This window comes from Nerophis ophidion, linkage group LG12 (genome assembly GCF_033978795.1).
Source record: "Nerophis ophidion isolate RoL-2023_Sa linkage group LG12, RoL_Noph_v1.0, whole genome shotgun sequence".
Lineage (NCBI taxonomy): Eukaryota > Metazoa > Chordata > Actinopteri > Syngnathiformes > Syngnathidae > Nerophis > Nerophis ophidion.
Genome location: NC_084622.1, coordinates 16,723,753 through 16,750,763, shown reverse-complemented (window position 1 = coordinate 16,750,763; position 27,011 = coordinate 16,723,753). Strand labels below are relative to the sequence as shown.

The following is a 27,011-nucleotide window of genomic DNA, read 5'->3' as shown; positions in this document are numbered from 1 at the left end:
TGACAATCCAACAGCAGGGGGCAGCACTACCATGAAAAGCCATGAAAGCCAACATCCATCCTTCAGCAGCAGAAGAAGAACGTCACCCGGATGTTGACGTCCTTCATATCCGAGACGACCATGGAGCTAGTTTGGTGAGTAACATATTTTAGGAAACATTTAACCAACAATAAAAGCGACTTTTTAGTCCAACTATTGCAAGTGTTTGTAGGCGAAATATATACACCACTTTAACTTAGTTTGTGTTTCGCTAACAAGCTGGTGTGTACGTGACAATGTTGTGCTGTAAACTACTTTACTGACATAATGTTCGTCACACCATGTCGCGACTACTTGAATTAGTCAATATAGTTGCTGATAAATGTTCACATTGTGTATTTTTTCAACACGTTAAGAAGCCAGTGGTGCACGAGGTAAAGGTAGGTCACGTGCAACTCGAGTCAGGTCACGCGGTCCATCCATCCAATTTCCTACCGCTTATTCCCTTTGGGGTCGCAGGGGGCTCTGGTGCCTATCTCAGTCAATCAATGTTATTTATATAGCCCTAAATCACCAGTTTCTCAAGGGCTGAACAAATCACAACGACATCCTCGGTAGAGGCCACATAAGGGCAAGGAAAAACTCACCCCAGTGGGACGTCGACAATGATGACTATGAGAAACCTTGGAGAGGACCGCATATCTGGGCACCCTCCCCCCCAGGGAACCGAAAGCAATGGATGTTGAGCGGGTCTAACATAATACTGTGAAAGTTCAATCCATAGTGGATCCAACACAGTAGCGAGAGTCCCGTCCATAGTGGAACCAGACCATCCCAAGCGGAGGCGCATCAGCAGTGCAGAGATTGTCCCAGCGGGTCCATCCTGGGTCCCGACTCTGGACGAGTGGTCTATCCTGGGTCCCGACTCTGGACGAGCGGTCCATCCTGGGTCCCGACTCTGGACGAGCGGTCCATCCTGGGTCCCGACTTCGGACCAGCGGTCCATCCTAGGTCCCGACTCTGGACGAGTGGTCCATCCTGGGTCCTGAGTCTGGACGAGCGGTCCATCCTGGGTCCCGACTCTGGACGAGCGGTCTATCCTGGGTCCCGACTCTGGACGAGCGGTCCATCCTGGGTCCCGACTCTGGACGAGCGGTCCATCCTGGGTCCCGACTCTGGACGAGCGGTCCATCCTGGGTCCCGACTCTGGACGAGCGGTCCATCCTGGGTCCCGACTCTGGACAGCCAGTACTTCATCCATGGCCACCGGACCAGACCCCCTGCATAAGCTACAATCGGGCGGAAGGCCGGTACACCCCGGACAAGTTGCTACCTCATCGCAGAGGTCACATGGTGCGCTTTAAATATAGTCAATTTAGTTCACTGCTGCCACAATTCTCCCAAATTTATTTTTCATTTTATTTAGCCTTTATTGAACCAGGTAAAATCCCATTGAGATCAAAGATCTCTTTTCCAAGGGAGACCTGGCCAAGAGGGCAGCAGCAAGGTTACATTAAAAACAGTAAACAACACATAAAACATCACATTTACAACATTAAAGGCCTACTGAAACCCACTACTACCGACCACGCAGTAGTCCGCTTTAATCGCATGATTACACAGTATTCTAGACATCTGTGTTGTTGAATATTTTGCAATTTGTTCAATTAATAATGGAGACGTCAAAGTAGAAAGATGGAGGTGGGAAGCTTTTAGCCTTTAGCCACACAAACACAGCCGGTGTTTCCTTATTTAAAATTTCCGAAGGTGAAGCTTTACTATGGATCAGAGCGGTCAAGCGAACACGGATCCCGACCACTTGTCAACCGGCAGGTTTCGGTGAGTAAATTGTGGTAATAAGTGGGCTCTTACCATAGTTATGAGCGGAGCGGGCGTCCTGCTGCTGCTACGGCGACTATTACCTCCTCCCACGGAGACAGCGGTCACTACACCCGTGGCCACACCCCTCCAACTTTCAGGTATGACTTTATAATCTCACTAAAACACTAGCAACACAATAGGCAGATAAGAGATTTTCCAAAATTATCCTAGCAAATGTGTCTAATAACATCTGAATCGCTCCCACTGCAATCGCCTTTTTTTTTTTTCTCTTCCAAGTGCTTCATTCTAACTTTCCTCATCCACGAATCTTTCATCCTCGCTCAAATTAATGGGGAAATCGTCGCTTTCTCGGTCGGAATCGCTCTTGCTGCTGGTGGCTATGATTATAAACAATGTTCAGATGTGAGGAGCCCTACAACCCGTGACATCACGCGCACATCGTCTGCTATTTCCGGTACAGGCAAGGCTTTTTTATCAGCACCAAAAGTTGCGAACTTTATCGTCAATGTTCTGTACTAAATCCTTTCAGCAAAAATGCGGCAAAATCGCGAAATTATCAAGTATGACACATAGAATGGACCTGCTATCCCCGTTTGAATATGAATCTCATTTCAGTAGGCCTTTAAAACTTGCTCGTATGACACATTGGTAGACTGCAATCCTTTCACAGAAGCTTTAAACTCATTTAACGTAACAAGGGTTTGAAGTTGAATATTCGATTGTAGGTTATTCCAAGCGTTCGATGCTGAAAACCTAAATGCTTTCTTGCCCAGTTCAGTTCTTACTTTGGGGATGACAAATTGAAGAACATTCATTGAACGAAGATTGTGACTTCCTTGGTTTTTTTTTAAGACAAGATAGATAAGATGGAGTTATACAAAGATAGGTTTTGTAGATGAAAACATACCAATGTGCACATAAAGATGTCCAGTTAACCATTGAGTATAGCACACAATGCTGAGTAAGGGGAGCGCAGTTGGTGATGAATCTCAGTGACCCATGGTACACACTCTCCAGCTTGTGGAGACAACCAGCATTAGCATCACCTAAAATCATGGGAAAACTATTTAAATACCCGATTACGTCAATTTATCAACATTTTTGCTCCTGGCTTGCTGACAACAAGCTATTCATACGCTTGGGTAAAACGGAATCCATCCTATTTGTGTCCCAAATCAACCTTAAAAAAAGTCAGTGACTTCACTATAAAAGTGGGTGACATTGTTATCTCCAGGAAAGATAACATCACCTACCTAGGTTCCATTCTAATATTTCCTGTGATAAAATGGCAACCAAGGTAATCAAAAAGTTCAACTATCCATTTCTTACCGCTTATTCCCCTTTGGGATCGCGGGGGGCACTGGTGCCTATCTCAGTTACAATCGGGCGAAAGGTGGTGTACACCCTGGACAAGTCGCCACCTCATCACAGGACCAACACGGATAGAAAGACAAAACTCACACTCACATTCACACACTAAGGCCAATTTAGCATTGCCAATCAACCTATCCCCAGGTGCATGTTTTTGGAAGTGGGAGGAAGCCGGAGTACCCGGAGGGAACCCACACATTTACGGGGAGGACATGCAAACTCCACACAGAAAGATCCCGAGCCCGGGATTGAACCCTGACTACTCAGGACCTTCGTATTGTGAGGCAGACTCACTAACCCCTCCGCCACCGCAGAGGGGTTAGTGAATATTCTGGGAATATTCAAAGTTGGAAACTTCCCATGGGAATTATTGGGAATAAACATTGAATGCAACATGCTAGATCTTGCAGCATGATTATTAGCTAAAACAACCGGATTTATTGCGAGTTCAGATTAATTTCAACCCTGCACTGTGCATTCCTCCATCACATGTGCAGTGCATTCTTCCATCACATGCACAGATAATTCCCAGCATGCTTCACACTACATCAAGGCTATTGAGGCCACACTAGTATTTGAGCCCAAATGATTTTGGGGGCAAAATCTCTAAATAGCTAGGTTTATGTACCACCACAGTCTCATAATTAACCTAAAATATTTCTCCGTTAGCCGTGATGCTAATTTTCTCTATGTTAAATCCCATTCATTTATACTAACAACGTTGGCGATCTGAATGGACCTTTTTTGTGATCTGTAAAGTTCAACTAGCAAATACTAAATCAAAAGTTGTAGTTTCCTCTGCCTTCTGTTCTGCTACCCATTCTGTTGTCATACAAGAATGTAGGTTATATTGTATTTCCTTGAATTGCCGCCGGGGCGCTAATTAATTTAAAACCTCTTCTCACTCCGGCAAGCATGCGCTAATTATTTTAAAACCTCTTCTCACTCCGGCAAGCATGCGCTAATAATTTTAAAACCTCTTCTCACTCCGGCGTTTACCAAAGGCATGCGGTAAAGGCAAGCATGCGCTAATTATTTTAAAACCTCTTCTTACTCCGGCGCTTACCAAAGGCATGCGTTAAATTTAGGCATGCGCTTATAAATTTGAGTGTGATGTAAGGATACCATCATGAAAAGCACACTTAATAATAAAAAAAAAACTTTATTATGGTCTTACCTTTACTTATAAATGAAGTCCATGCGCCGCTCCTTCGGATCAAAAGCATCGATAACTTTTTTATAGAAGTCTTCCTTATCTTACTTCAGTTTTAAAAGTCTCTCTGTCTCGATGGAGATCTTCTTTTACTACCTCCTGCTTCAATTGAAAGTCCAGTTTAGAAAACTGTTTTATTTTAGATATGGAATCCTCCATGTTAAAAGTGCAAGCGAGAGGAAAAAATAAACAATCACTGCTCACTCTTGCTGTTTGTTGTCACTTCTTCTGCAGCCGAGTAGTCGCAAGAAGGATCACTAGCGCCCTCTACCACCAGGAGGCGGGAGTCATTTAATGACTCACATTTGACACACGCAAGCTACGGTATATTAATAAAACATAGCTGCATACTGTTCATTTTAGCACATTCAATAGCTTGGACCTTAAATTCTACTGAATAGCTCTTAATCTTCTTCCCTTTATGCTATTTCAAATGATTGAAATCAGCGTCCTTCATTTTGAAAATGATGACAGGTGAAGTGTCACTTGAGACGTGACAGTAATTCTAGGCAGGCGCATACTATATACCCGGTGGCAATTCAAGGAAATACGGTAGTCTGATTTAGCATACTGATTGAGTGTTCATTTAATAATCTAGCCTATTTGTATTCATTTGTCAATCAGTAAAATATTTTTAAAGACTACTCCAATTGTTTAGCTGACTATTTATATCTGTGTTTAGCATTGCATCAGTGTTTTACAAGAAAAAAAATAGAATAATGCCACGTACACCATCTGATGTGTGGAGACATTTCACCCCAACCAATGTAGGTGAAAAGGCTGTGTAAATTTGCAAATACTGTGCAAAAAGCTATGTCAAAAAAAATGCCACAAAGATCCAGCAGCATATAGACAAGTGCCAAATATTATAACATTATTGTAATTCTCCATTCATTCCCATGGACGATGTCCAACTTCGAATACTCAAAAAATGGTTAATATTTCCAAAATTCCCGAGCTTAACTTCCCTGGTAAATTTCCGGAAAGTTCCCGGAAACTCCACCCCTTTGCAACCCTAGTCTCCACCTACCATACTTGTTTTTAAGATGCTCGCAAGACACCGATGTTTCAACGCAAATCTCCTGACTCAGGCAAACATACACAGTGAAGATGCTAAATTTAAGTCCTGGTGTTTTTATGAATGTTTTCTTCTTTATTGCAAGGGAGGACCCTCCTATCTCAGACGCACCATTCTTCACCAAAGACATCTATGATCGTTATTCCCTTGCTCCTAATATTAGGGAATTGTGGGCCTCTCTCCAAAGGTATGTCAATAGTTAAAGAAAGGCTATTTCTGTAACATGTCTATTCACCAAATTGTATCATTTTACATCCAAGCCCGGCAGAAAATGTCAACGTAAAACAAGAGTGTGCTGCTCAAGCTGGACAAAACTCCACAATCAAAGAATCTGCAGAGTTCAAAGATGGCACCTCCATCAGGAAAGATTACTCCTGCTGGGACTCCATTGACACCAACAATTCCCTCACCGATGGTGTTGAGGCGGCCGAGGGATGTAAGAAAACCAAAAAAGCAAGACCGACTGAGGAAAATGATGCTTATCCTCAACCAAGACTGCCCTTCCCACGCATGTCCAGTTTGACCCGCAAACAGCAGAGTATATATGTTGGATTTTTGATGAATGAAACGTTCAGACCTCCTCCCCAGGTTTTTATAAACATGTTCTTCTTTATCACTATTCTTATCCGGCACGTCCTTGTGTTGACTGACCAAAAGGGATATGCTCACGTTTCAGTACCTCCGGGCCCAAATAGATCACGAAATTATGCAATTCCAGAGGTATTTACAAGATGTGTCCAAAATATGTGCCGAGGACTACGGCTTCATCACACAAGGAGCATTGCAATATGCAGAGGTAATATCAGTATATTGTTTTTGTTCTTAAACATATTAAGGCAAAACTTTTGTTTTCGAACAGGATTTTTTGAGGGCCCGATTGGAGTGCGCTAAAAGGCTTCCTCAACTTTATCAGATCCACGAGATGACCAGTTTGACTGGCGGGACATTTAACCCAGGACTGTGTCTCGTATTTGAGAAACAGCTCGTTGTCATAGTAATGTATTCACACTGAAGCCATTCTGTATAATGTGGCTGTGGCTATAAATACAACTTGAATTGGTTGAGTCGCAAAATCGTTCTTTTTATGTCGGTTCTTTAGTTCCGTATTTGGAACCTCTTTTTTTAATCTCCCCAGGGCAGTGTGGATATCACGACCCTCATGATAGCGCCTTATGATGCACAGCTTGCAACGGATTATCAGAGTGTTTCATCAGAAAATCCTCCAGCCAAAAAAGCTAAGGACATGCACGCTGTAAGCAATTGTTTCACTTTTTTTTTTAATGACTCAAAGTAAGTCACCGAGATTCTTTTCTTTTGTTACCGCTTGAAAATAATATTCATGACCGCGGGACTTTTTTGATGTAATTTTGGCTGTTGCAGTTTTAAAGGGAGACATCGGAGGGCGATCAAACCTGCGTAACTTCTGCTTCTGTTTTGCTCCCCAGGCAATTAGCAGTGATGATAATGCTGAGAAGCTGTGTGCGTATTACAGCCCACATGTGTGTGTCACCAAAGAGGCGCTGGTCACGCTGTTAGACAACCATGGCCCTGACTTTGCGCAGAGTTGGGAACTTCCTGTTTGCGTCAAAGTGTCCAAAGGCAAAGGTGCACAACTTTTATGTTGACATTGTGTGACCTAGTGTGATCAGAGGTGGTTTCCTGGAAACCAACATACTTGCCAACCCTCCCCATTTTCCCGGGAGACTCCCGAATTTCAGTGCCCCTCCCGAAAATCTCCCGGGCCAACCTTTCTCCCGAAGTTCTCCCGATTTCCACCCGGACAGCAATATTGGGGGCGTGCCTTAAAGGCACTGCCTTTAAGTTAAAGTACCAATGATTGTAACACACACACTAGGTGTGTTGAGGGCGGTTTAGCTCGGTTGGTAGAGCGGCCGTGCCAGCAACTTGAGGGTTGCAGGTTCGATTCCCGCTTCTGCCATCCTAGTCACTGCCGTTGTGTCCATGGGCAAGACACTTTACCCACCTGCTCCCAGTGCCACCCACACTGGTTTGAATGTAACTTAGATATTGGGTTTCACTATGTAAAGCGCTTTGAGTCACTAGAGAAAAAGCGCTATATAAATATAATTCACTTCACTTCATTTGTCCTCTGCATTTGACCCATTCCCTTGTTCACCCCCTGGAGGTGAGGGGAGCAGTGGGCAGCAGCGGTGCCGCGCCCGGGAATCATTTTTGGTGATTTAACCCCCAATTACAACCCTTGATTCTAAGTGCCAAGCAGGGAGGTAATGGGTCCCATTTTTATAGTCTTTGTTATGACTCGGCCAGGATTTGAACTCACGACCTACCGATCTCAGGGCGGACACTCTACCCACTAGGTCAGTGGTTCTCAAATGGGGGTATGTGTGCCCCTGGGGGTACTTGAAGGTATGCCAAGTGGTATGTGAGATTTTTGAAAAATATTCTAAAAATAGCAACAATTCGAAAATCCTTTATATATAAATATTTATTGAATAATACGTCAACAAAATATGAATGTAAGTTCATAAACTGTGAAAAGAAATGCAACCGTGCAATATTCAGTGTTGACAGCTAGATTTTTTGTGGACATGTTCCATAAATATTGATGGTAAAGATTTATTTTTTTGTGAAGAAATGTTTAGAATTAGGTTCATCAATCCAGATGGATCTCTATTACTTTCCCCAAAGAGGGCACTTTGAGTTGATGATTACTTCTATGTGAAGAAATCTTTATTCATAATTGAAACACTTTTTTATTTTTCAACAAGTTTTATATATATTTTTTCCAAACAGTTTAAGAAAGACCACTAAAAATGAAGTTAAAGTTAAAATGAGCAATATTTTGCACTGTTATACAATTTAATAAAGTTTTTAGTTATGTTTATATTGTTTTTTTCCAAATAGTTCAAGAAAGACCACTACAAATGAGCAATATTTTGCTCATTTGTAGTGGTCATCAGTTTCTGATTTAACAAATCAGAAACTGATGACATAGTGCTGATTTTACTTCTTTATCTCTTTTTTTCAACCAAAAAATGCTTTGCTTTGATTACAGGGTGCTTGAATTAAAAAAATGTTCACAGGGGGTACATCACTGAAAAAAGGTTGAGAACCACTGCACTAGGCCACTGAGTAGCGTCCTCTACAAGCTGTCGTCACGGCCACTTTTCCTCCTCAGCGCGCCGGCTCAGCCACATAATAGATGGGGCTGTTACACACACTTAAGTGAATGCAAGGCATACTTGATCAACAGCCATACAGGTCACACTGAGGGTGGCCGTATAAACATCTTTAACACTGTTACAAATATGCGCCACACTGTGAACCCGCACCAAACAAGAATGACAAACACATTTCGGGAGAACAGCCGCACCGTAACACAACATAAACACAACAGAACAAATACCCAGAACCCCTTGCAGCACTTACTCTTCCGGGATGCTACAATATACACCCTGCCCATCTCCCGAATTCGGAATTCTCAAGGTTGGCTAGCATGGAAATCAACCCCAGAATAATTACAATATTTATTGTATTGTGTGTTTTATGATTTCTGCATTTTACTTAGGGACCCCCTTATAAATGAGATGCTGCATCTACAGGAGCTATTCTAAATACAATTTTACGAATATTTGTCTTAGCTCATTGAAATTAAAGATGTTCGATAATATCTTATCGGCCGATAAATGATTTAAAATCGGAAATTATCGGTATCGGTTTCAAAAAGTAAAACTTGTTTTTTAAAACGCCGCTGTGTACTCGGACGTAGGTAGAAGTAAAGAGCGCCAATAAACCTTAACCTGCCGGCCCAATCATACAATATCTATGGCTTTTCACACACACAAGTGAATGCAATGCATACTAGGTCAACAGCCATACAGAGCAAACTGAGGGTGGCCGTATAAAAAAATTTAACACTGTTACAAATATGAGCCACACTGTGAACCCACACCAAACAAGAATGACAAACACATTTCGGGAGAACAGCCGCACCGTAACACAACAGAACAAATACCAAGAATCCATTGCAGCACTAACTCTTCCAGGATGCTACAATATACACACTCCGCTACCACCAAACCCTGCACCCACAACCCCGCCCACCTCACCCCCTCATCTCCCGAATTCGGAGGTCTCAAGTTTGGCAAGTATGGAAATCAACCCCAGAATAATTACGCAGAGCAGTGTGTTTTTTTGTTTTATTGTATTGTGGGTTTTATGATTTCTGCATTTACTTAGGGACCCCTTTGAAAATGAGCTGCTGCATCTCAAGGGACTATTCTAAATACAATTTTACGAATACTTTTCATAGCTCATTGAAATTAGAGATGTCTGGTAATATCGGGATGCCGATATTATTGGCCTATAAATGCTTTAAAATGTAATATCGGAAATTATTGGTATCTGTTTTAAAAAGTAAAATGTATGTTTTTTTAAAAAACTGCGCTGTGTCCACGGACGTAGGGAGAAGTAAAGAGCGCCAATTAACCTTCAAGGCACTGCCTTTGCATGCCGGCCCAATCACATAATATCTACGGCTTTTCACACATGTGAATGCAACGCATACTTGGTCAACAGCCATACAGGTCACACTGAGGGTGGCCGTATAAACAACTTTAACACTGTTACAAATATGCGCCACACTGTGAACCCACACCAAACAAGAATGACAAACACATTTGGGGAGAACATCCGCACCGTACCACAACAGAACAAATACCCAGAACCCCTTGCAGCACTAACTCTTCCGGGACGCTACAATATACACCCACCAATCCCCCCGCTACCCCCTACCCGCCCACCTCATCCTCCTCATGCATGTCCCGAATTCCAATTTGCTGTTTTGAGGCATGTTAAAACAAAATAATGCTCTTTTTGACTTCATTAATAAATATGGCAGTGCCATGTTGGCATTTTCTTTCCATAACTTGAGTTGATTTATTTTGAAAAACCTTGTTACATTGTTTAATGCATCCAGCGGGGCATCACAACAAAGTTAGGCACAATAATGTGTTAATTCCACGACTGTGTATATCGGTATCGGTTGATATCGGAATCGGTGATTAGGAGTTGGACAATATTGGATATTGGCAAAAAAGCCATTATCGGACATCTCTAATTGAAATATGTAGTGTCACGGTTAGACAGCCTCATAAATTCATTTATGTAACGTCTACCTACAGGTGGTGCTCAGAAGAAGACAGTTTTTATAGAATCACCCCTGATAAAGGACGAGATAACCGTGAGAGAGAAGAGCCACATCTACCACGAGGAAAGTTTAAAGCTCTCAATCATAAAGGAAGAAAACAGAAATGTGTTCCATTTAATGACGGAACTTCCTGCTGAAGACCAGAACTTCTCACAGGTATTTTTATTTATTGCACAACGGTAAAACAAACATTCAATTACCAAGTACAAACTTAATTATGGAGGAGGGGAACATTATCACAATTAACTTATATGAAATGTTCCCCTTCTATACAAAATCTACATGTCACCCAACAAAAAAAGAAAATATTTAAAAGATACAATGAATAATTAGAACAACATAGACAAAGATTGGCAAAATCACATAATACTTTTGAAAAAGGCCTGGAGTGACTTGTTTACAACGATTGTACTTAAACATAAACACACATGTTTGAATCATATTAAAAACAAACATTTGACAAAAGTCTAAATGTAATAAATAATGGTGCAGACGGTGCTTGATAATTACATTTAGGCCATGTCCACACGAACACAGAGAGTTTGATAAACACGTTTGGGGTTAAAACAATCTCCGTCCACACAAGTGTAGGGATGGGTATCGTTTAAATTCAAACGATTCCTATTCTTTGTTTCGATTCCGATTCCTGACAATTCTCGATTCCGATTCTTCTTGTACCTGTCAATGTGTTTGACAGGTAGTCCCTGGAAGGTGGTATGTATTTTGGGTTGAGAGTTTTCACCATGTCCCTGCAAACATAAACAAACATGTAATGCTGCTGTTACTGTTTAGCCCAGTATCAATTAGCTTAGCTCTAACATTATTGCTAAACTAACCTAAATGTTGCAGATTCCACCTCTGAAAAGGGATGCAGTCTTTTGACTATGTGTGCAGTGACCTTTCTGTGGCACTCTTCCGTCTGTGGCACCGACATCTTCCCCATTGCCGCTATGGTGAACGGAGTACGCTGAGCACATAGCGGAGCCTGGCTAGAAGGTTGTAAATTGTCTATGAAAAAATACGCGAGCTAATTTGTTAGCTGCCTCAACGTTGGCGCAAAACACATTATTTATTGCATATATATTGTTTTACTTACGAGATTCGGACTGCAGTGCAGTCACCAAGGTGCCAGGCTGGGCGTCGTAACCGGAGGCAGAGGAAGATGCAGAGGAGGACGGGACGGGACACGCATTTATTTGTACTCCATGAACTCGGAGGTGCTTCATCATGTTCGACGTGCACCCCCTAAGCACAAAACAGTCCTGTCGCACGTGTTACATTTTGCTCATATTAATTTTTTTATAGTAAAATAAAGCCACACTTTCGACCGCCGACGCTCGGCTACATAGGCTCGGCTATGCTAACACTTCCGGCGGTGGGCGCCTCTTTGTTGGTGTTTAGCGGCTTCTTCTTCCGGTCGGCGGACTTATTTTTTTACGGTCGGCGGACTGGGTATCGAAACTAGGAATCGAAATTGAAACTTTTGAACGATTCCGGGAGAATCGGAAAGTTAGTACCGGTTCCAATCGATACTCGATACCCAACCCTACACAAGTGTAGTTTCAAAAGTGTCTATGTATACACACAAACGCCTACACTTGCTGTCATGCACATTTTGTCCAATCAGAAGCCTGAAAAAAGCAGCAATATCTGACTTGGTGGCATTACACCTCCTATTGTGTTTATTTTGATCGACTTTAAATGTTCAATGACACATATATTATCTTTAAAAGCAGCCTGCAAGTACACAGAGCCCTAGGAACATTATTAAAGAGTGAATGCACGCCTGTGCTGCTGAAACCCAACACTCAAAGAATTATAACATGTTTTTGATTGATTGATTGATACTTTTATTAGTATATTGCACAGTTCAGTACATATTCCGTACAATTGACCACTAAATGGTAACACCCGAATAAGTTTTTCAACTTGTTTAAGTCGGGGTCCACGTTGATCAATTCATGGTACAAATATATACTATCAGCATAATACAGTCATCACACAAGTTAATCATCATAGTATGTACAAAGAATTATTTACAATCCAGGGGGTGGGATGAGGAGCTTTGGTTGATATCAGTACTTCAGTCAACAATTGCATCAACAGAGAAATGTGGACATTGAAACAGTGTAGGTGTGACTTAGTAGGATATGTACAGCCAGCAGAGAACATAGTGAGTTCACATAGCATAAGAACAAGTATATACATTAGAAGTACATTTGAGTTGTTTACAATCCGGGGAGATGGGATGTGAATGGAGGAGGGTATTAGTAAAGTGTTGAAGTTGCCTGGAGGTGTTGTTTTAGAGCGGTTTTGAAGGAGGATAGAGATGCACTTACTTTTATACCTGTTGGGAGTGCATTCCACATTGATGTGGCATAGAAAGAGAATGAGTTAAGACCTTTGTTAGATCGGAATCTGCGTTTAACGTGGTTTGTGGAGCTCCCCCTGGTGTTGTGGTTTAGCAACATGGTGATGTTACATGTGCAGTGAAGTGTGCATTATTTCTAAAATCAACACGCACTAACAAGCCAAGGAAACCCTTTTGCATGTTTAAGTGCTTATATAAAGTCTCCATATAAAGTGTCGATATAAAGCACACAGACGTGCGTGTGCCGCTGCAAAAGTCTTGTGAAATTATAAAGCATTTAATCATGGATATAGTGATTATAGTACATGTGTAATAAAGTGTATATAGTCTTTAACATGAGTACACACTAGAGCTAGACAATATGACCTTTTTTAATATCACAATATTTTTTTTAGGCCAGATTGCAATACATGATATATATCTGGGTATTTTGCCTTAGCCTTGAATGAACACTTGATATATATAATCACACTGGTATGATGATTCTATGTGTCTACATTAAAACATTTTTGTAATGCATTAATATATGCTACTTTTAAACGTTCATGCAGAGAGGGAAATCACAACTCAGTCAATTTAGCAAAAGTGTATTTATTAAACAGTTATTAAGCAGTGGCTCAAACATTCATGTCTTTTCCAAAACAGTGCAAGATTGTCAGAGACATTTTAAAACAAGCTACGAGTGTACTTTTGTGCATGATGACACTAAGATGACATATCAAAACAACACTAAATTGAAGTGCACTTTTTGTACAGAATGCCACTACAATAGTTAAAAATAAGCATGATGTCACACAAGCTATTTCAATAAGTGTCATCTAAAAATGTGACAAGGGATAAGTATGCGTTTAATAAGTATCTGTGTTCGTGTGGACATGGCCTTAGTTCAACTTTATTTAATTTTCCTTTCTTTTGACTCATTTGAGACCTGTCGTCTGTTTTTACATCAGAGGAGCCACCAAAGAGATGAGATGCCCTGCGACAGCGATATGCTCAGTATAGGGGACCTGACCGAGCTGGAGACCTTCGGAGAGCCATCGGCCCCCAAAACCCCAAAAGTGCAGAAGACACAGGATGAGCAAATTGCTTGTGTTGAAAGTGCAAGTTCACCACTGTCACGTAAGCTCATTGAGTCAGTCTGCCGTAGTCCCAAGCGTTCCCTGGCAACGGAGGAGACAACTCTGACGGTTGCCAGGGAGGCTGATGAGGCACGTACTGCTAAATTGGAGGGTGTGTCTGATGAAGAAAGCACTGAAGACTGTTCAGGACCAGGAGACTCTGACGATGAGAGGCTCGTCATCGATGATACTTCATCAAAGTCTCAAACTACGCCCCTTAAAATGCATCCTTCATCTGAGTCCACATCAGATCCGTCCCCTAAAAACGATGCAGCACACAGGCGAAAGTCCAAAGTGAGAAAGGCCCCCGCCGACCATCTTGGTGAGATCTTGCGCATGCAGACAGCCATGTTCAGCTCGGCCAATAATACACCAAAATGCCAGGAGACTGTGTCGCCCTCACCATGTCCCATACCTGCACAACACTGCTTCCCGCTGTCCCTGGTGAAGCCATGCGTGACCGCCTACTTGGAGAGAAGCCAGCACGGGACTGAACAGGTCTCCGTCACTCCTGTGGTCCACAGCAGCACCGCAGAGCAGAAAAGTCAGTGTGTAGATAAGGCAGTGTTTTTCTTTGTCCATATGCTCGTTATGTCTTCGACCAGGGTTCCCCGACATTTTTTCTACCAGGGACCGGTTTTAATGTGTGGATTATTTTCACGAACCGGCTTTCTACGTGTAGCTGATAAAAACAGCAAAAAAAAAAACAATTTGCCTTTAGCTACAATCTGGCACATCAACATTTTATGTCTATTCATGTGCCTCATAATACAAAGGTCCTGGGTTCCATCCCAGGCTCGGGGTCTTTTTGTGTGGGTTTGCATGTTCTCCCCGTGACTGCGTGGGTTTCGTCCGGGTACTCCGGCTTCCTCCCACTTCCAAAGACATGCACTTGAGGATAGGTTGATTGGCAACACTAAATGGTCCCTAGTGTGTGAATGTGAGTGTGAATGTCTGTCTGTGTTGGCCCAGCGATGGGGTAGCGACTTGTCCAGGGTGTACGCCGTCTTCCGCCTGAATGCAGCTAAGATAGGCTCCAGCACCACCCCAAAAGGGACAAGCGGTAGAAAATGGATTGATGGATATTGATGTGCATTGTCCCATGTACTACAACAAAGGAGTTGTAATATACATCTATTAACAAGATTTTTTTAGTGAAGAGGTGTCAAAGTCGTTTTGACTGACGGCCACATAGCAGTTGTGTTTGGCCCCAGAGGGCCGCTTCGAACAATCAATACTATTATTATTAAATTTTTTAATGCATTTTATTAGTAGATTTTTATAAAATGTAAATGTTAAAAAAATCTGTTATGTTGCAATAATTTCACCTCAAAATGTAGTGTATATTACTGTAAATGGAAAAACAGTACTGTTGTATTTATGGTAAAAAAAAAAAAAGGCAGCTCAGTTGCCAGAATTTTACTGTAAAATGTACATTTGTTTTTTTTTACTGTAATTAAAAAAAAAAAAAAAATTACAGGAACAGTTTGGCACCTGAGCTGCGGGTGACTTTTCAAAATGATGCTGCATATTAGCAGTAATGCTACTTTTTTGTAGCAACGCTTTTACCCCACACTTGACATATTACGGTTGTCTGTTCGACATCTTCCCGCTTGAAGCCAAACCACCGACAGAGGAGGGACCCCCTGCTGTTTTTCTTGGGAATAAATTGTTCCTTCATTTGTTGCCAGATTCACACCTTCTTTTCCTTGTATTATTATTATAGCACCACAGCTAACGTTACCCATGCCGCTGCCTCTCTGCTCTGCGAAGGCGTATACATATGTGACGTATGTAAGAAGGTGCGCTTGTTCTAAGTCTCTGTGAGAAGGAGAGACAAAGAGTGGGAAGAGCCTGTAGTGTAATGCCCGCAGCTAAAAGCAACGACGTGAGGATGTATACTTGAATATCACGATATAGTCATTTTATATATCGCACAAAGACAAACCCGCGATATATCGAGTGTATCGATATATCGCCAGCTCTAAAATATATATATAAATGAGGTAGAGCCCCTCGACTTGGTCAATTGAAAAGTAGCTTCCCTGCAGAAAAAGTGTGGCCATCCCGTTGCTTTAACGTGTAATGCTGGTCCTCGCCCAGCATATCACAAACATGTTGGGTTACTCCTGTTAATTTTTATTACACCATATTTCCCCCGACCTGTGCAGAGATATTGTCTCCAGAGCTGCTGGCTAGCACTGCGGACGATCAGGACTTCACAGGCCCAGAGAGAGGCAACCTGCTGTACAAGCTCTACAGCCTTCAGGATTTACTCATCATGGTGCGCACTTCGGTCTCGCTGGCCCAGCACAGGAAAGTCGCAAATGCAAGCCAGGTGTGCATATCATTTTACTGACATTGTGTTTTTTCTAGGGGTGTAACGGTTTGTGTATTTGTATTGAACTGTTTCGATACGGGGGTTTCGGTTCGGTTCAGAGGTGTACCGAACGAGTTTCCACACGGACATATTAAGTAGCCTACCGCACGTTGATTTAGTAGAGAGCATCAACGATAAAGTTCGCAAGTTTTGGTCGCTAATAAAAAAGCTGTGCCTGTACCGGAAGTAGCAGACGATGTGTGTGTGACATCACAGGTTGGGGAGCTCCTCACATCCGCACATTGTTACAATCATGGCCACCAGCAGCGAGAGCGATTCGGACCGGGAAAGCGACGATTTCCCCATTAATTTGAGAAAGGATGAAAGATTCGTGGATGAGGAAAGTGAGAGTGAAGGACTAAAAAAAAAAAAAAAAAAACTAGACGGCAGAGCGATTCAGATATTAGACAAATTTACTAGGATAATTCTGGAAAATCCCTTATCTGCTTATTGTGTTACTAGTGTTTTAGTGAGATTATATGGTCGTACCTGTACAACCTGAAAGTCGGAGGGGTGTGGCCAAGGGTGTGGTGACCGCCAGTGTCTCCGAGGGAAGCCACGTTTCTCGACGAGGCAAAGGCGGCTGGTGGGGCCGGGCCGAGATTTTTTATTTTTTTCCCCTCCTCCACGGTGGAAGCATCCGACGGTTGGGGGAGGCCGGTGGGAGTAGGCAAGAGAGTCCGCAGCTGCCTCTTTTGACAGGCGCAGGAGGAACAACGCAAGCTCTTAGCTCATGTCTACGGTAAGAGCCGACTTATTACCACCATTTTCTCACTGAAACCTGCCGGCTGACATGTGATAGGGAACCATGTTCGCTTGACCGCTCTGTTCCATAGTAAAGCTTCACCGTCATCTTTCGGCAATGTAAACAAGGAAACGCCGGCTGTGTTTGTGTTGCTAAAGCCGGCCGCAATACACCGCTTCCCACCTACAGCTTTCTTCTTTGACGTCACCATTATTAATTGAACGAATTGCAAAAGATTCAGCAACACAGAAGTCCATAATACTGTGGAATTATGCGATGAAAACAGACAACTTATAGCTGGGAACGGTGCTGGAACAAAATGCCCTCTACAATGTGTGACGTCACGCGCACGCATCATCATACCGCGACGTTTTAGCATGATACTTCCGCGCGAAATTTAAAATTGCGATTTATTAAACTAAACCGGCCATACTGGCATGTGTTGCAATGTTAAGATTTCATCATTGATATATAAACTATCAGTAGTAGTGGGTTTCAATAGGCCTTTAAATGCCTCAAATGCCCAGCATTTTGAGTTAGGGTTGCGTTTATTTTCAATGTACGTTCAGGGTTGAGAAGGGGTTAAAAACAAAACAAATTGTGCACGCAGCAGCATTCGTGAGGGAGGGGCACAGACAGACAGAGAGAGCGAGAGAGTTATGATAAACGCATGCTTTTTACCCATAGATTTATCAGATTTTATTTTTTATTATCTATAGCAGGGGTGTCAAAACTGTGCCCCGGAAGCCATTTGCGGCCCACAGCTAATGTTTTAAAGGCCCACGGCACATTCTAAAAATACTATTAAAATAAACAAAAGTGAAATAAAAAGGCTTAAAGGCTAAATGTAATTTAGAAAAAAGTTGCAACGTTGACTAATAAACCAAAGCTGTTTTTTTTTTCTTTCAAACTCTCATTGCTCAAAACATAATAATGAATCAAAATCAATGTTATTATGAATTATTGACCTATCTAAGGTTCTGATTACTTCACATCAAATATTCCACTAAGAAAAATATTTTGGGTGGAAGATTTTACAAATTTGGTAAATAAATAACCAAAAAAATGTATATTTTGTTTTCTTACTAAACCGAAAATGAACCCAACTGTTACCTCTGAACCGAGGTAATTTTTGTATACCGTTACACCTCTAGTTTTTTCATTTTTAAAATAAGGAGGTACTATTTCTTTGTTTTACCGTTGCCTCACTAGTTAGTTCCAGTGCATGTGTTGCCCAAGCTGGAATACCAGCTGTGTCACGGGGTCGAGTGTCTGAGCAGCAGCGAGGCGTGCCAGTTGTGGACAGAGACTGCACTCCACTCCAGCAATGTTTCCTTCGTAGGTAAATATGTCATGTTTTTAGTCGTATACTGACCTGCTTTGTACAAACACTTTAAGTTGCATTTCTAAGGTTTGAGCAGAGATTTTACCCCTAGTGAAGGAGGCAGAGCAAACCTACCCACACAAACCAATGAAATAGTCTTGAGATGACTCACAGCCTCCACCCCCAAGCAGACTGATTTAAGTTTACTCTGTTGCCATAACAACAGCCACAGCCTTAAAATGACCTCAGAGCTTAGCTTTCTCACTTAAAACGTTTCAAATTGTAATTTCAGGCTTAATTTTCGTTGTTTCTGGTTCCTCACGGCCACTGTTATCACTTCCATTGCCAAAACATTGTATCTGATAGCACGTCATAATTTTAGAAAAAGCTTTCTTGTGTGGTTTCATGCCGACAATGCGCCAGAGTGCATGAGCTAAATGCGGAAAAGAAAGAATTTCGCAACACGCCCAGCTGATTCGCGACTCCCCCTCTTTACTTTACGGTTCAGCATGTGGTCATCTTCAATTTATATTTGTGTCTGTGGTTCTAACGTGCTGGAGGACGTGGTTGAAACGTATAAGAGGCAGGAGAGGCGACTGCTAGTCTTTCCTGACAACAGCTCAAGCAAATCATCAGAGACGTCGCACTCCTCTTTTCAGCGTTGGCGATGGCGCTGTTGATGGTGGGAAGCTCTTGTTGTCTGCACTCATTAGCTCGCCTTGTCTCCCCTTCTTTCTCCGTAGCTCACATCAATCCACACACTTCTAAAGTAAAGCTGCTCAGAAAGCTGCCAGACACGTGGATACACAACCTCTCCTGCGGGTTCAAGTGAGTCTTCTGGCGCACACGTAGTTGACAGGCTGATCACGGTGAGACTAATCACCTCCACGTGATCGTGATTCCACCCATGATTGAATAATAATGAGGTCAGCCGCTTGGTCATTGTTTTTTTTAATTTTTCTGAGGGAACTCTCCTGAAGGAATCAATAAAGTACAAACCCCGTTTCCATATGATTTGGGAAATTGTGTTAGATGTAAATATAAACGGAATACAATGATTTGCAAATCATTTTCAACCCATATTCAGTTGAATGCACTACAAAGACAAGATATTTGATGTTCAAACTCATAAACTTATTTTTTTTTTTGCAAATAATAATTAACTTAGAATTTCATGGCTGCAACACGTGCCAAAGTAGTTGGTAAAGGGCATGTTCACCACTGTGTTACATCACCTTTTCTTTTAACAACACTCAATAAACGTTCGGGAACTGAGGAAACTAATTGTTCAAGCTTTGAAAGTGGAATTCTTTCCCATTCTTGTTTTATGTAGAGCTTCAGTCGTTTAACAGTCCGGGGTCTCCGCTGTCGTATTTTACGCTTCATAATGCACCACACATTTTCCATGGTCTGGACTGCAGGCGGGGCAGGAAAGTACCCGCACTCTTTTTTTTACGAAGCCACGCTGTTGTAACACGTGCTGAATGTGGCTTGGCATTGTCTTGCTGAAATAAGCAGGGGCGTCCATGAAAAAGACAGCACTTAGATGGCAGCATTTGTTGTTCCAAAACCTGTATATACCTTTCAGCATTAATGGTGCCTTCACAGATGTGTAAGTTACCCATGCCTTGGGCACTAATGCACCCCCATACCATCACAGATGCCAGCTTTTGAACTTTGCTTCGATAACAGTCTGGATTGTTCGCTTCCCCTTTGGTCTGGATGAAACAATGTGGAATATTTTTCTAAAAACAACTTGAAATGTGGACTCGTCAGAACACATTTCCACTTTGCATCAGTCCACCTTAGATGATCTTGGGCCCAGAGAAGCCGGCGTTTCTGGATGTTGATAAATGGCTTTTGCTTTGCATAGTAGAGCTTTAACTTGCACTTACAGATGTAGCAACAAACTGTATTTAGTGACAGTGGTATTCTGAAGTGTTCCTGAGCCTATGTGTTGATATCCTTTAGAGATTGATGTCGGTTTTTGATACAGTGCCGTCTGAGGGATTGAAGGTCATGGTCATTCAATGTTGGTTTCCGGCCATGACGCATACGTGGAGTGACTTCTCCAGATTCTCTCAACTTTTTGATGATATTATGGACCGTAGATGTTGAAATCCCTAAATTTCTTGCAATTGGACTTTGAGAAACGTTGTTCTTAAATTGTTTGACTATTTGCTCACGCAGTTGTGAACAAAGGGGTGTACCTCGCCCCATCCTTTCTTGTGAAAGACTGAGCATTTTTTGGGAAGCTGTTTTCATACCCAATCATGGCACCCACCTGTTCCCAATTAGCCTGCACACCTGTGGGATGTTCCAAATAAGTGTTTGATGAGCATTCCTCAACTTAATCAGTATTTATTGCCACCTTTCCCAACTTCTTTGTCACGTGGTCCTGGCATGAAATTCCAAAGTTAATGATTATTTGCAAAAAAAAATGTTTTTATCAGTTTGAACATCAAATATGTTGTCTTTGTAGCATATTTAACTGAATATGGGTTGAAAAGGATTTGCAAAGCATTGTATTCCATTTATATTTACATCTAACACAATTTCCCAACTCATATGGAAATAGTGTTTGTACTATCTATCTATATATCTATATATCTATCTATCTATCTATCTATCTATATATCTATCCATCTATCTATCTATCTATCTATCTATCTATCTATCTATCTATCTATCTATCTATCTATCTATCTATCTATCTATCTATCTATCTATCTATCTATCTATCCATCTATTTATTTTAACAATATCGGAGCCTTTTGTTGTGGTTTTGTTTTGTTTTTGACCTCCTAATGAGTACTGGTGTCCATCAAGACAGTAAAGCCTGATTTCTGTTCACAGGCCGGCAAAGTCACTGAACATTCTGCACCACCTTGTGAAAAAGCTGACAAAGTAAGTTGCTAACTATGCACAAGGTTGTAAAGACTAACATTTCCGTGTAAGTTATCAGCTCGCCATTCTACAAATTAGTTTTAAGTGTCTTATTTGGGCAATACTCAAGTTATTCATCTTAAAATTGTTAGTGCAAGGACATCACCTGAAAAATAGCACTGTTAGCACTGACACGTAGTGCTATATATACATCTAGATATAAAGAAAAATATGTAGCTATACCGGCCCTCGCTGCTGCTCACTGCTCCCCTGACCTCCCAGGGGGTGATCAAGGGTGATGGGTCGAACGCAGAGAATAATTTCGCCACACCTAGTGTGTGTGTGACAATCATTGGTACTTTAACTTTTAACTTTAAGTAGCCTATCTAAGTAGCCAGATGTTAACAAGACAGTGATTGGATACTCACTTGTCGCTCCAAAGTGAGTATCCAATCACAAGTTTCAATTTAACAGGAAGTGTTGCGCCGTAGCCAGACCGGGCTAGCAGAGAAGGAGAACAAAACATCGATTAGGTAGCAGATATATATTTGCAAGGCCATTTTCAAGAAGGATATTTAAAGAGAAACTACATCTTGTGAGACCATGTCGGTGATGAAATGGGGAAATGGCCGCCACTTCCACTCGAATCAAGCGACTAGGAGCGGTACCGCTGGCTTATACGCCGTCGAATGGGTCCTAAAAATTGTGAGTTCAAATATTTTATTTCTTTATATTTTCACGTTCAATATGTTTTTGGCAATTTTCAGTTTTGACAGTACCACATACGATATGTTTTAATTGCGTCAGAAAATAATCTGTTTTGTACACTGTTGATGTGTCTCAATGCGCAGTGGTGCGTAAATGTGTTTCTGTGTAGTATTTCTCCAGCAATGGTCATGTGGGGACATAAATGATGGTATTTTGAGAGGTAATCATTGAAGTCGGACATCTCTAAAGACCTAGGTGGGAAACGCACGGCCCGCCACTGATATTGATACTATATTAGAATAACTTTTATTGTCATTGCACTTTATAAACAATGATTTTTTTTAATACTGATGGCGGAAGAACCATAACCAATCCGGAGGAGTTAAGGGTTCAATGGATTGCTCAAGGACTTCTACGCCCAACTCTACTCACTGAACCATGCCGCCCTGACAAGTCGGTGATTTGACGTTGCCATGGCAATGACAGAGACACTCTACTCATCATGACCAAACAGTTTACTAACAGAATTATTTTCATGCTGTTCTTTTAGGAAACAATAAGGAAAAATCATCCAGACGTTTGCTTGAAATAGTGCCCTTCGCCTGCCTGTGTTTTTTGTTGGACTTGCACAACAACGTCACACAATAGCTGTCTCACATTCTATATTTAACATTCCAGTCACTCAATATATTGCCACACTTGGGATGTTTGTATTCTGCCGACCACGCCCCTAAGGACGCAATGTGTGTTTGTAGGTTGGAAGAAGGGCAGTACCTGATCACTCACAAACCTGGCGAGCCCATTGTGACTTTTTTAAAAGCAGCCGACGGTAAAGCATGTCGAGAGGCTTACGACCTGCAGCAAGTCCACGGCGATCTCCCCCAGGAACCGGCTTCTGGCGCGGTACCCTGGATAGCTGTGGATCCCACCGTGTTGCTGCCTTTCCACAAGAAGCACGGACGTGTCCCCTGCACCTTCCCACCGCCACCCACACTGCAGGTTTGCTTGGTTTATGTCACAACAACTGCATAAATACAGGCCCATTGAATGTGACTCTTTCTAGGCTTTTGATTCTCAGAACGGCAGAACCAGTGTCAGAGCTGCATGCCTGCAGATGCAAAACTCACAAGCAGGACAAAAAAGGGCTTTAGACTATGATGCACTCAGTTCACTGACGTCATCTCTGTGATGTTTGTTAAATGCCGGACTAATAAGTCCACACACTAAACACAAACATATTAACTGCTTTCATCACAAATACTCACTAGTCACCACATATCTGCAATTTATTGAGACGTGAAAAAAATGGTTCAAGTGGATGATGGGCCTCAAAAAAGTGGAAAGGTTATCATAAAAGGCATTTCTTTTTTTCTCGGTAAAATTTGGCCTGCAAAATCCTAGCGCTTTTTAAAGTTTGCCACATGGAGGTTTTCAAATATGAACTGAAAATGTTCAGTTTAGTTTAAAAGGGTCATACTACGATACTTTGACTTTCTTGTGGTCTACATCAGGGTTTTTCAACCTTTTCTGAGCCAAGGCACATTTTGTTTTTCATTGAAAAAATTCTGAGGCACACCACCAGCTGAAAACAAAAAATGAAAGTCAGTAGCCGATATTGACAGTAAAAAGTAGTTCTCGCAATTGTTTGATATGAACTCAAACCACAACCAAGCATGCATCACTATAGCTCTTGTCTCAAAGTAGGTGTACTTTCACCACCACTGTCAGATTTTTGGTGTTTTCCTGTATGTAGTGTTTCAGTTCTTGTCTTGCGCTCCTATTTTGGTGGCTTTTCCTCTTTTGTTGGTATTTTCCTGTAGCAGTTTTATGTCTTCCTTGAACACTACTCCCCGCACCTGCTTTCTTTTCGCAATCAAAACTATTTAAGTGGTGCGGACGCTATCCTTTGTGTGGACATTGTTGATTGTCATCTCATGTATGGATGTACTTTGTGGACGCCGTCTGCTCCACACGCTGTAAGTTTTTGCTGTCGTCCAGCATTCTTTTTTTGTTTACTTTTTCAGCCTGTTCAGTTTTAGTTTCGTTTTACATAGCCTTCCCTAAGCTTCAACGCCTTTTCTTAGCGGCATTTGCCTTTTGTTTATTTTTGGTTTAAGTGTTAGATACCTTTTTACCTGCACACTGCCTCCCGCATATTGTGATCACGACAAACCATGTTGACATCTACAAAGCAATTAGGTACCTGCTGCCACCTACTGATGTGGAAGAGTATTACACGGTTACTCTGCCAAGCTCTAGACAGCACAGACACTCAACACCGGCACATAATTTACTGGTTTGCAAAAAATATTTTTAACCCTATTAGGTGAAATTACATAATCTCCCACAGCACACCAAACTGTTTCTTACGGCACAGGCAAAGTGGTTGAAAAACACTGGTCTACATAACATGTGATGGTGGTTCTTTGGGCAAAATGTTGCATAGATTTTGAAGACCATTTTCAAGACGCTTTCTGACTGTCTCTTCAGGATGCGCTGTTTTTTGAACAGTCTTATTTACAAAGCCCTCCTCCCGGTCAAGCCCCCTTTGACAGCGTCTTTTCCACGTCAGCCACCTAGTTTTTAGCGCTGCCATAATGTGTCTACTGACCGATCGGCTAGAACTAAATGCTACTTTGTATTGGAAATGGCAAGAGCAGAGGATTTCAGCATGCATGTACAGGACAGTCTGCCCCACACCAAGAGCAGAGAGAAATAGAATGAACTTACTGACTACAATGTCGGACGACAACTGAACAAAAAGGGCAGACTTGCCTAAAGCTCTCCACCATATATGAAGATATCCGTTAACGTAATTAAGGCAAAATACAGCACTAGTACAACAGTTCTCTTAAATATTACAACTGTTGTATTTTATTTATTTATATTGTGTTACAAAATAAGAAGAGGAAGTCAATATCTGTTACTAAATTGCTATGAATTGGAAAAGGAGTAGGATTAAATAAGTTTGGCTTCTTCCTACTCCTTTTCGAACATGTAAAGAGAAATGTAGACGTATAAACTTTACGACGTAAGTTTAGTAGAAAGCAAGATTGTTTTATGAATATCTGTTGTACCTCCATGGTTTGATTTAACATGTTCAGGACTTATGTGGATCCCAAATACTGTACACCAAAACACATAGGACCCTTTAACACATGGTACTAGGAATGTGTTGCAAAAAGTAGATGTATTACAAATTTAGTGACATATTTCCACTACGTGGTGTGCATAGAATATCAGTTTTCAGGATATATTTTCCTTCATACAGATTGTATGAATTACTCCAAATTTTAATTTCAAACACTCATTTGCAGATTCTCCATATGTTCATGGATAAATATTTGCCGTTTATTGACTCATTCTGCTTTAGTATGGTGCAGACTAGCAGCGATACGCTACACGCTCTCATGTTTTTGACCATTTTTTTTCAATGTATATTATCTGCTTCAGCATTCATCTTCATACTCACTTTATTTGTTCCAATGGTTCGAAAACAAAGTTATTAAAGTTATTAAACTCTAGTGTTAAGCTATTCCTGACAAGTAAGACTGTTTTTTTTAGACTGCTGTATGTGGTTTATACTGACAATTCTTAACTACAATTTTTGCTCAAAACAGTCTTAGGTTTGGTTCCTCAGATCGTATGTCATGATGTTATTGTATAACAATGTTTATTATTGTGGTCTTAGTTTGCATTGGTGTAGAACAGCAGAAATATAACATACATTTGCTAGTTATTATCCCCTCATTTCTGAGATTATTTTTTTATGTTTTACCTCTTTGTTTTTATTGCAACAGGGTGCAAAACACAGAGCCTCGAAGCCTAAAAACAACGCAGATGAGACATCCCAATCAAAAAAGAAGAAAAAAAAGAAGAAAAAAAACAAGCAGCAGAAGAAAATAGGCTAAATATTTTTTTTAAACTACCCGCAATTTGTGTTTTTTTTTTTAAGATATGAGCCTACAAAACAATGTACAACTGCTGAAATACTTACAGCAATGTTCTTTGTATATTTTGTAAATTATTTTGTTTTTGTATGTTAATGAAAGAACAATAAAGTGTCCATATAATGACAATGGTGATTATATGTTTGTGACTCAGAATCACGCGTAATGTGAGTATTGAACAAAATATTTCCTCAGAGCAACTCTGCAGGGGCTGCTGGACTGGGTGGAGTCAGGAATGAGTGGAAAGAGGAGGAGGAGGTGAAAGGGGAAGTCCTCTCAGTCGCAGTAGCGTTAAATCTCCACACCCTTTTACCCGGAAACAACAGGGCTCAGCTGCGTGTCAACTTGTACAAGTTTGGTAAGTTTCCCTTTGCAATATTATGTAGAAATATAATTATACATTTTATATACAACACAAATGTTTTAGACATTCATAAAAAAAAAAATGCTGATTCATGACTTGTTTGTACTAATGTATATGTAAGTTGCTGCTGTCATGTTTAGTACCAACACAGTCCTGCTCTACCACCTCACACATTGTCTCCACATGCATGGGTTTGGTGTGCTTTACAGCAAACTGCAGCAGGGTGTGTCCCCTCATGGAAGAGTTGGCACACTATAGCATTATTCCTGACCAGGGGAGTAATGAAGACACACGAGGGAGCTTTTTAATGTGTCTTTATTTATGATGTGCTGGCAGAGGAATGTGATTGTTTAAGCAGAGCAAACAAAAGTGGCCTCACTGATTCACAATCACATGATGTGTCATTTATTGCAGTCCAAATGGCGATGATTTCAGAGTTCCTGGGACAACTGACCCTCACTACTGGGGTAAAATCAAACATTTAAACTCCT

General features: G+C 41.4%; 2 protein-coding genes across 2 annotated transcripts in view; both read left to right on the top strand.

Moving 5' to 3' along the window:
- On the top strand, positions 1 to 26,285 carry ice2 (interactor of little elongator complex ELL subunit 2). Its single transcript, XM_061916945.1, has 15 exons — positions 1 to 134; positions 5,569 to 5,670; positions 5,744 to 6,071; positions 6,160 to 6,279; positions 6,343 to 6,477; positions 6,619 to 6,735; positions 6,929 to 7,088; positions 10,649 to 10,830; positions 13,996 to 14,707; positions 16,335 to 16,501; positions 18,501 to 18,630; positions 19,356 to 19,440; positions 21,469 to 21,519; positions 22,962 to 23,205; positions 26,007 to 26,285. The coding sequence occupies exons 1-15, from the start codon at positions 91 to 93 to the stop codon at positions 26,115 to 26,117; spliced, it is 2,688 nt and encodes an 895-aa protein (XP_061772929.1). The 5' UTR covers positions 1 to 90; the 3' UTR covers positions 26,118 to 26,285.
- Positions 26,264 to 27,011, top strand: part of LOC133563037 (annexin A2-A-like) — a 16,525-nt gene continuing 15,777 nt past the window's right edge. The window contains exons 1-3 of the mRNA XM_061916946.1: positions 26,264 to 26,287; positions 26,352 to 26,514; positions 26,935 to 26,987. Coding sequence (XP_061772930.1) covers positions 26,279 to 26,287; positions 26,352 to 26,514; positions 26,935 to 26,987 — 225 coding nt within the window. The 5' untranslated portion in view covers positions 26,264 to 26,278. The remainder of the gene's footprint in view (positions 26,288 to 26,351; positions 26,515 to 26,934; positions 26,988 to 27,011) is intronic.